The 10,573-nt window shown below is 34.3% G+C and overlaps 1 protein-coding gene across 9 annotated transcripts in view; it reads left to right on the forward strand.

Annotated features, from left to right (window-relative positions):
• Nucleotides 1-10,324, forward strand: part of LOC124406129 (CDK5 regulatory subunit-associated protein 2) — a 30,867-nt gene extending 20,543 nt beyond the window's left edge. For 6 of the 9 annotated variants that reach the window (XM_046881520.1, XM_046881517.1, XM_046881521.1 and 3 more), the window contains 11 exons: nucleotides 81-491; nucleotides 564-755; nucleotides 884-1,231; nucleotides 4,689-4,796; nucleotides 4,940-6,217; nucleotides 6,525-6,812; nucleotides 6,910-7,134; nucleotides 7,212-7,415; nucleotides 7,506-7,743; nucleotides 7,984-8,001; nucleotides 9,610-10,324. In XM_046881520.1, the coding sequence (XP_046737476.1) occupies nucleotides 81-491; nucleotides 564-755; nucleotides 884-1,231; nucleotides 4,689-4,796; nucleotides 4,940-6,217; nucleotides 6,525-6,812; nucleotides 6,910-7,134; nucleotides 7,212-7,415; nucleotides 7,506-7,743; nucleotides 7,984-8,001; nucleotides 9,610-9,821 (3,522 nt within the window). In that variant the 3' untranslated portion in view covers nucleotides 9,822-10,324. Of the gene's footprint in view, nucleotides 1-80; nucleotides 492-563; nucleotides 756-883; nucleotides 1,232-4,688; nucleotides 4,797-4,939; nucleotides 6,218-6,524; nucleotides 6,813-6,909; nucleotides 7,135-7,211; nucleotides 7,416-7,505; nucleotides 7,744-7,983; nucleotides 8,018-9,022; nucleotides 9,129-9,609 lie in introns of all 9 variants that reach the window. The other 3 variants (XR_006929163.1, XM_046881525.1, XM_046881518.1) reach the window with 3 other exon arrangements.
• The last annotated feature ends 249 nt before the right edge of the window (nucleotides 10,325-10,573 follow it).

Consider the following 10,573-nt stretch of genomic DNA (forward strand, 5'->3'; position numbering starts at 1 on the left):
TTAATAATTGCATATTAATATCCAATTTCGAATAATCGACGTCAAATAACTATAACTTGAAGTTCTTTAATTTTCAAAAGGTGAAGCAAATAACTAGTAGCCTTGAAGAAGAACGCAGCTGGGGTTTGGAATTGGAGAGTGAGAGAGATCAGTTGAAGGAGCGTCTTGAAGCTGAGGTTCAACTCAGGGAAGGTTCTATCGAAGAGAGAAATCAGGAGATCGACCAGCTAAGGGAAAGAGTCAAACAGTTGGAAGAGCAGATATTTAAGTGGGAAAGCCTGTCACAGCAACAGAAGAGTGAGTTGTCAGAAAAGGACAGAATCATCAAAGAAAAAAGTCTCCAGCTTGAGGAAAGACTTCGTTCTTGTGATGAGCTGACCAACGACTGCGAGAAGAGAAAGAAACAAGTTGATTCCTTGAGAGCTTCGGTCAAGGCGAGGGATGACGCTCTGATAGAACTTACGAACAAGCACAAATTTCTTCTGTCGCAGGTGTGTTACCAGCTTTAGGGAATACTGGTTATAACGATATCTAGATTAATCATATTTTCATTGTTGTTTCAGTTTGAATGCAACTCCCCAAAACCTAAAATTTGTTCGCCGCCAAGGAGCCCGACAACACTAAACTCTGTTGATGAATTACATCTGCAAACAACGATGGGCCAAAGATCGAGCTGCCTACGGAGTCCAGAGAAGAAAAACACTTCTCTTGACTGGGAGCCAAACAAGGAAAAGTCTTCGAGGCACAGTTCACAGGTATAGAGAAACAGCTCTGCTGTCATGCACGATTAGTCTAAATTGAATGCTGGAGATTGTACATCAATGTGCGAGTATAATTTTTCTACTGAGTTATTCAAATACTATTGAGTTATTCAAATTCTCAGGATTTGGAGGAATACGATAGTGAGACGAAGCGACACCAAGAAGCCAACAAGCAGTTAACTTTGAAGCTTTGTAATACTCAGAAGACTGTTGAGGCTGCTGATCAAAAATACAAAAAGCTAACCATGGATCACGAAAAGGCAGTTAAAATGATTCAAGGATTTATGGAAAGGCAACAGCAGTTGGAGGACAAATTAGTGAAAAAGGATCGTAAACTTATGGAACTAGAAGTTGAACTGAGCAGACTGAGGAGTCAAGATTGCACAAAGTCCAATCGCAGAGTCCCATCAGCTAGACGTGATCTAACCAATGAGATGTTTGACGACCCGGAGCGGGACCCATGCAATCAGGTCTTTATGAAACCCTTTTTGTTATACTCTAGTTGAATGTTTCTAGATTCGTGAGAGCAGTTTCTCCTTTTTGTTTTGATATATTTTTTCTGACTCATTTAAGATTGCATCAATCATGGTGAGTTATTGATAGATTATGTCATTTCTTCATTAATTCCTTGATTTTTTTACTATTTCAAACCTTGTGAAATGTACAGACATTTCGTGGTTCATATACTTGACGCAGAAATATGTGTAAAAAAATGTTTTTTTAATTTATTAGTTGGTATATTTCGTCGTGTTTTTTCTATTTCTTTCAGACACATTGATTTCATTTCTTCTTCTTCTCTGCTATCTTCTACCTCTTCCACCACTGCAAATATTTGCATGCTCGACGCTTTTTTACTTCTGTTTGTTTTGCTATTTACTTTTTTTATGTATGTGATTCTAAGAATCAGTTGTACGGCTATACACACAACTTAAAAAAGGGTATGGATGAAGGATTTACGTTCCTCAAATAAAGCGTTCAACACTGCAATTTTATTACAGCAGGTTACTACAAAATTGTTTTTTTTCGAGTGTATGTATACTGTTAAAAGTGCGACTCTGTGATATGTAAGTTCTTATAGCACAGTCGAAGTGAAAGCAGCTGTCTTATGCTGCAGATCTGCCATTCATTGAAGAACTTTGAAAACTGATACTATTTTATATTATCTACAAAAATTTTATGAACAACATTTAACAAAAGCGTCCTTTTATTACATTCTTTGGCAGTGATATCTGTCACATTCTAGGCAATAGAATTTGGACCAAAAAAATATTTTCATAAAGTATTCTTGCACAGTTTTCGAAGATGTGCGACGATATATTCAATGGGCATAGTGACATAAAAAGTGGACTGAAGAGGGCAGTGCTGTAGTTTTGTTTATGATATACACAAGCGCTGCGTATTGTATTGCGTAGGGATCATCGAACTGTGAAATCACACCAAGTGTTCTCTTTGAATAACAGTTTCATTTCTACCTTATTTCTTGGTCTTGGAAACAATTTTCTTCTAGATTTTTGCACCAAAATGCTACACTTTTTAAATTGCACTTAATGCCTTTTTATCATTGGTATCACAATCTCGAGACCAAAATAATAATACTGCCACTACAGCAAAAACTTGCACTCGTCTTTCCCATTTAAATATCATAATTTCACTCTGACCTGACTTGGGCATGAGAAGGTATATTTTAAAGATCTCGAGCTTTTATTCTCTTCAAGGATTGGACACATTTAGTAATGAGGTTCTGTTCAATATTTCATATGAAAAAATTTTACTAAGACAGATCAGTGGGAAAATGATATGCCTTGCGAAAATATTTCCCCATTTGAGAAATAGCGTCAACACTACATGAGCTATGGCAGGGACATGGCTCAATATTTATCTTTTATCAGGCTACATGCAAATTGATACTGAAAACTCTTACGAAAAATAATTAATCTTTGAAAATAAACTAGACTTTCTGAAATAAAATTGATCAATTATACGAAAGAATACTAAATTTAAATATGTAAAAAAATAAACATTTTATCAACTGCACAGTAGAATCCGTTGATTTACCCTTTCTTTAAGAGGAGCTGTGTACTTGGTAATTGAATTGTATAAAGAATTAATATTAGACTTTCCTCCATAGGGTAAAGTACATTCTGCCTCGTTGCTGCGCAGTTTTGTCTACGGTATGAGTACGATAAAGACCCCTTGATGACCTAAATCATTTAGTATTGATACAAATTTTATTAACGTGTTGATATAAATTGACAAAAATTGACTCATGCTTGAAATAAATTTTATTGTGTATATAGGTAATTTATTTCAATTAAAGTCAATTTAAATAAATTACTTGTGTGGTTAATTTTTTTTTTCTCACCAAATATTACAACATCATTTATGAATCGTGATCAGAATTTGTTGTTTTTTTCTTTTGTCGTGTTAATTTATTTTTATTGATTTCGGGTATGCATCTGTGGTGTTTAAGTGTGTCGTTTGCTTCGATAATGTTTGAATAATAAATAATAAATTTGGCGCCTGATAGTTTTTATCTATATATTTCAATAAGTTTGTCACCTTATATATTTCACTTTACGCGGATCAGATGGTGACACATTTTGATGAAGCCACTAAATACTATTTCTAGGTATTTTATTATAGCTTGCAAGACAAATTCCAGAGTAATTTTTAACTTAATATATCCAATATGAAATAATTTTTTGTTCGCAAGTAAGAAATATGCAAGCTAAGCTGATATTACGTTAACTTAGCAGAAGTTCGACTTTTGGAATCCGGAGATAGTTACAGCAAAGCTTAAAGAAGAGACGCCTTTCGTCTAATTATAGAATCCAACTGCTCATTCCCTGCAGTCCATGCTGCTGGCTTTTAAAGATCACTCTAGTCAGCCAGCAGCAGGCTACTCCTAGGTTTATACTCATCCTATAAGAACATCTCAGTGGCAGTTTCTCAACTAGAATGTGGAAGTTTGAAATAATCACTGTTACTAAATTTCACACATGTTAATAAGTTATTTCTACATATTTTCTTCGAGAAAATACGTACCGAAGTACATGAAAGAAAAAACAACTTGTAACAATGTATAACTTCAATATCAATTACTGATATTTATAATTATGGTGATTTCTTCACAAGTGCTACAATTCATTATTTTTTTGATTCCATGTTTCAAACTTTGTATGTATTTCTCGATATAATAATATATACAAAGTAGTATTTATATTAATTTTTTTGATTCGACCCAATAAGCAACGATGTTTTCCTGTTTGTGTGCCTCGGTCAGAATGGAGGTAGGTAAACAGTAACAAAGGTTGCAGCATGTATTTCTGTGGTGATATATACCTTCTGCCAAGTTTCTGTCTGTTAGGTTTCACGGAAATTTTGTTCTTGTTTTCTTGTCACCTACCACAGCTTTTAACCCCGATCTTGATTGGTCCAATCTAAAATACTCTTATTCACTATTTCTTATGCAAAGTCCATTCTATTTGGGTTGAAAATTGAATTTTTGTGCCGAATTACTAAAGCAGAAGCTTACATCAAAGTTTATTTATTTTGGTATGTCAACATGGAAATAGGACTATCACTATGTAGCATAAATCGAACTCACATGCCGGAAGCAGATCTTATGCAGTGAAATCTGATTTTGAAATCAAAAAATCTTTCAGGATCCAGTTATTGTCACGCTTGTACCGCCGAGACGTTGGCCAAAGAAAACTAAAAACTAGACTTATTGACACACATATAAATGCTTCAATCAGCTTTGAACCATTGCGCAGTATTCAACTCGTGCATGTTTTATTGTAATACATTTCGAATATTGTAAATTGAATTTTCTGAATAAAGTTCGAATTATTTACAGCTTATGGAAAATTACTTCCGAGTTTCATTTGACCGGGGAATACGTTTTTTCTTTTTTCTGCATTACAGCAACGCTTTGAGGAAATGGAGGGCAAGATTAACGACCTGAGAATACAAATCGATACTATTAAGGCTGAGAAGAGTAAACTAGAAATGCAGATTCAAGCCGAATCCCAGGTAAATAGCAATACCAACAAGTACAGAATTTGTCATTGAATAAAGCAGATTTATGGTTGTTGTTTTTCCTTAATAAGGAAGAATAATTTTAAGCTTAAAATTGCATAGGTAGTGTCTGAAATAGAATTTTGTTCATTTTATAGGAAGTACAAGAACAACTGAAAGACCGAGAACAAAAAATAGTATCTTTGGAGTCTGAGAAAAACACAATTAGCGTTGAGTTATCAGAGAAAGTTGTCGAACTCGATAAACTGAAGGAAGCCTACAATCAGGCAAGTCTTAAAATCGAAGAAAGCTGCCGAACAAACGACTTGGGTGACGAGTATAGCCTGCGAGAAGAGTTGGTGTTGAAAAATGCACTGATTGAGGACAAGGATAAAAAAATTGAACAATTGAGCAAAGAACTACAAATCCGAACGCAGAATCTACAAAAACTTGTCAATACGGAATTGTGGAGCAAGAATAAAGAAATTGCCAAATTACATAATCACATGACTGCAACCCATAGTCACGAAAGGAGCAGGAACAGGTCTGAATCAGCCTTAGATAATTCTGGATTGCAAGTAACAACATTGATCAAAGAACTGTCAGACCTTGGTGTACAAGTAAAAATTGTAAATGACACTGTGCAATTGAATTACGTCAATGGAAATGAGTCGATAGACTTAAAAATGATGAAGAGTTACATAGAAACCCTTTTAGAACAACGAAATGAGTTGGAAAAAGAAATAGATTACCTCAAATGGTTGAAACTTATTACGAAACCTGATATAACTAATGAAATCGAAAGCTCTGGGTCAGAAACCGAGAGAGCACGAAAGTATTGTGAACTATTACGAACACATCTTAAAGAGCTGGTCAGATTTATGAAAGAAATGTTGAGTAAAGCTAATCATTCGGAAATAATTAGTATGGAACATAAAAAAATAGTGTTGGACGTATTTTTGGATTCTAAAATTTTACCCGACAATTTTATACAATCTTTTGAAGAAATACCCGGTGGTGATGTGGTTGGAGAACACTCATCCCGACGTCATTTTGCTGAAGAACGTTTAGTTGATAGTGTTGGGAAGAAGAGTCACTCCGAAAATTTACTGGCAGTGCGAAAGAATCAAAATTCGACTCACTCAGATTCGGAGGCATTTTCAGAGCCAGACAGAACAGTTTCGCTTGCTAGAATCGGACTACAAGAACTGCATCATAAAGCTAGCAACAAACATAGATTCTCTAAGTATACGAAAACGTTTAGTGATTCTGAGGACTCTATGGATTATGTTCCTTACCACAAGACTTACCAGAGCGATTTGAATGACACGGATGAGACAAGTAATATACAGGAGCTAAAAGAAACCAACAATCAGCTATACTCGGAGCTGAATGCTCTCAGGAATGAGCTTACGAGGAAAACTTTATTCGATGATGTGAGTTCTGTTGAAGTGTAAACAAAATTAAGGCATCCAGATTATTTCAGGTTTCAAAACTCTGGCTCTGACTCCCACTTTGACCCAGTTTTCTTTCAGGCCTTTTCAACTTGTCTATTTTTAATTTAATTGCTTAACAAATTTATCGATATTTATCTACTTCCTGTAGATTAAGCTCAGGGATGCTTCTCTCAATATATTTTAGGGAATATTAGGCGTTTTTAATAATTTACTTATCGAATGCGGCCATCCTTCGATTTTGGAAATAATTTTTCTGACTAATAAAATCTTCATTGTTTTTCAACAGAGATTTGACGAAAAATTGGCACCTTTAATCGCAAAGTTGGAACGTTCACAGAGATTTTGTGAAAAATTGCAGGCGTCACTCGAAAAAAGAATGAGCGAATGCTACACACTGAAAAAAGAAAGTAAACAAAACAGCATACGTAAAGCACAGTTGGAGAAAAAGATTTCGGAGGTTGAAAATATGGCTATTGAATTAACTAAACAAAAGGCGGATCTTTTACATTCTAAAGAAAGCGCTGAGAGACAAACCTGTGAAATGCTAACAGCGCTCAATAGAGAAAATGATACGGTAATTATTAACTATTATAAATAGTGACTATTATCACATCGTTAGTTAGTTTATATATATACCGTTTATTTGATCCTGAATGTTTTTGATTGAACAGCTGCGAACAAAGATTAAAAAAATGGAAGAAGAAATGGAGGCAGCTAAAACGAATTTGGCAACAATAACTAAAGAAATGGATCAATTGACGCTTTCTCACTCCCAAGTTCTCGTCGAGAATACAAAACTAATCAATGAAAAACTGAGGCTGGAACAAGACGTGCGCAAAAACGACAGTAGATATGATATTGCACTACGGTCTCTGCACGAGAAATATACCAAAGAGGTATGTACACAATAAATTGGATGTATGGCTTTTAAATATTCTAGCATGAGCAACGTTATTGTTTCCACATATTTTAGATAGCAGACCTGAATCAACTTAACGATTCGCAGCGATTACGTATGCAGGAGTTGGAAATGATAAACAAAGAGTTACGAAGGCATGTCGTAACTTGCGAGGCCAGTGATTCTGCGCCAAGTTCGAGTGGTATTTCATCCATTCCAACTGACACGACGATTAAACAAAGTTGTGACGATATAATCCAAGAATATCATTCCTACAATGTAAGTTTATATGTATCAATTAGATTAACCTCTTGTTTATTCAGTCTTATTCCACGATTGTAAAATTAATTCCTCTTTTTTCTGCATCAGGGCTCTCAGTATTGGTTGCCAATAAATTATCCGACTCTTACGGGTCGCAGTAAGTCGAGCTGTTCCCCTGACTTGGGAATCGAGAGCGATGCGGCGCTGACGACAACGACGACCCGACCTTTGAAAGACACTTTGAAAATAACCGAATCTATGACAAATCTTCTCAGCGAGGATGAGAACTGTAATACAAACCGAGAACTCAGAGATTTAGACAGTGAAAGCCCGCTGCCTACAGAAGGTAGTCTGATTGTATTATTTATTAAAGTACACAGTTACATCTCAGTTGATTTAATTTTTATCTAGCTTACATAATTATTACAATTCTACGTATAAATATTTAATTTAACTCTTCGCTTGACTATCCGTGTGGATTTAATATTTTATTACTGAAGTATGCCGCGTATTCATGTGATAAAAAAGTTAATTCGATGTACATTTTTTATTGCATTGTTTAATTATTTTAATTTCAATTTTATAGGTGGGCATACATATAGTAGTATGTATTCTGAACAGTTAAGTTCGACGTTATGCTTTTGGCACTGATTATAACATATTTTATCCCTCCTCATTAATTATGAATTACGTACACAATTCTTTCAACTTGAATCGTGCAATTAGAAAAATTAACGTCCATAGGTATTATTATACATGAAATATTTCCTTGTGAATTGATCTTCACTAAAGAGGAGAGTAACAGATCTCTGGACCACAGAGTCTGCGGAAACTTCTATGGGTGTTTCTTTGATCCAAAATATGGAAATTCTGATTTGTATTTCTATCCATTGGGCCTTCCTTCGTTCGATTTACACTACATCAGGTTGTAGAAAATTTACAATTCATACTTTGCTATGGCTCTGAATTAATAGATTATCTGTTTACACTTGAGTCTATGAGAACCTGTTGACGAAAGTTCAAGCGAGAATAATGGAAATTCATATATTAGGCAAAAATACACTACAGGTTTCATTTATAAGAGCATTCCACTCATTAAACTGCTACTATAATCAATTTTAATCGGAGCAAAGAACGACCCAATGGATGAAGCTACACATGAAAAGCACTATATTTTTGGGGTAGAGAATCGCCTCCAGAAGTTTCAGCAGAATCCATGATTCGGGGGTCTCATGCTCTCCTTGCAAGTACATATACCCACGCGTAATGTTTATGATTTATTTATTTACTATCTTCATTGGTCAACCATTACATACCTAATATTATAAAGCTTGCATCAATCACATATATTTTTCCATTACTAAGCAGACTGAAATCTCACCTGCAGTTCTGCATATAAAACGCTTATATGTATATAATATGCATGATAACTAATTAAAAGATCACACAACATTTGTTAAATATAGGAAAATCTCTTTGTAATAAGAATGAGTTCTCTGTATGTGGCTGGGTCAGAGAACATTATTTTTTGCTTTTATGTCAACTAGGCTGCTTTCTCCTTTTCTCTTTTTCTTTACTTTCTTACCACAGGGTTATTATTTTCCTGAAACTCAAGTATGTTACAGAGATTTTTTTGTCAATCTACGTGATTGGGGAACCAATGCATCAGTTTTGATCCAAGCAAACTTATCTCGAGAATGGTTCATCTGACAACAAATATGCATATCAATGGTACTGTGGTGGTTTTCTACGATTTTCCAATCAACAATTTTTACTCTCACGAAGGTGTTTCAAATCAATTTAATGAAACGTACAGTCTAAAACTTCTTCGTAAGTCTCGTACAGTTCAGTGACTTCAGTAATAGTCGTTGAGCTTTACAAGGCACTTACATTTTCGATTACCAGGCAAGAAAGTAGCCGGGTTGACTTGCAACGCTTTATTTATTGATAAAAGTACTGAGGAATCTCTTAAATTTGAATGAACGCAGAAATGCCTGTTTGAATCAGTACTAACACTTTAAGTTAATATTTATTTATCTGAAATTGAAGTAGCCTGGTGATACTTGTATCTACAAAATGAAAAAAGAAAACATTCCACAGGGATACTCTTTATAGCTTAGCCAGCCAAATATGAAGTAACCCATTAATGTTGAACATATTCGGATAAAATTGAGAATGAAACAAAATGAATGAATATTTTATTAATGCGCAGGTCTGAACGAAATGGAAGTGTTGAAGCAGGAAAATGAGGCACTGAAGCGACGACTGATGAAAACTAGAAGAGCTTTGGAAGATACATTTCAGCATCTTTCTGCATCGAATAAAAATAAAAAAAATGTTGAAAAGGCGATAACTAAGCAGCTGATGATAACAAAAACAATATTAAAAAAAACTAGGACTTACGAGGAGTCCTTTGAAAATTGAAAATTGAATCCCGAGTAATGAAAATGTAACGACGCGTTATGTAACTCGTATATTGTTGTTTATTCATTGCTATACATATGTTACATTGTTGCCCGTTGAAGCATGCAATGGTCTTTTTTTCTGTCATATCGAAACCGAAGCGACTGAGATGAATAATACGTATTGTATCGTATGTAATCAAACCGAGGACATATTTTCTTATCGTGCCAGTATTAGGCAATGTTTTTCCTTCTTTTTTTTTGTAAAGAAGACATTTTTCTTCAATATATGTATGTGATGTGCGGTGTATACATTGAGACTTGTAAATAGATATTTTTTTCTAATTAGTTAAATTGATAAGAATTCATAATAAAATTTTTTGAAAACATTGCGTGATCTCTTATCACTGCATCTCGTGGTTAAAAAATGTGAATAAATATATAACTGTATATATTACTACAACTATACATCTCATCATAGCATCTGTAAATAGCCCATATAATAAAATATTTGACCTTTATTTTTTGAAATATATTTCTCCTCTTATACTACTATATTTTAGAATATAAATTCAATTGTCAAAGTATCGGGTACTAGAAACGAAAGAATTTGGTTTTGGGTCTCCAGAACTATCCAAAATATACCATCAAACTTTTCTTCTTGAAATTCAATGAACAGCTAGGATTAAAATGTATGGAAACTTTTAACGTTGGAAAATTAAGGGGATTAGGAAGGCTCAAAATCTCAAAAAATAGAATTACCTATTTGCTATT

This window comes from Diprion similis, chromosome 4 (assembly GCF_021155765.1).
Source record: "Diprion similis isolate iyDipSimi1 chromosome 4, iyDipSimi1.1, whole genome shotgun sequence".
NCBI lineage: Eukaryota > Metazoa > Arthropoda > Insecta > Hymenoptera > Diprionidae > Diprion > Diprion similis.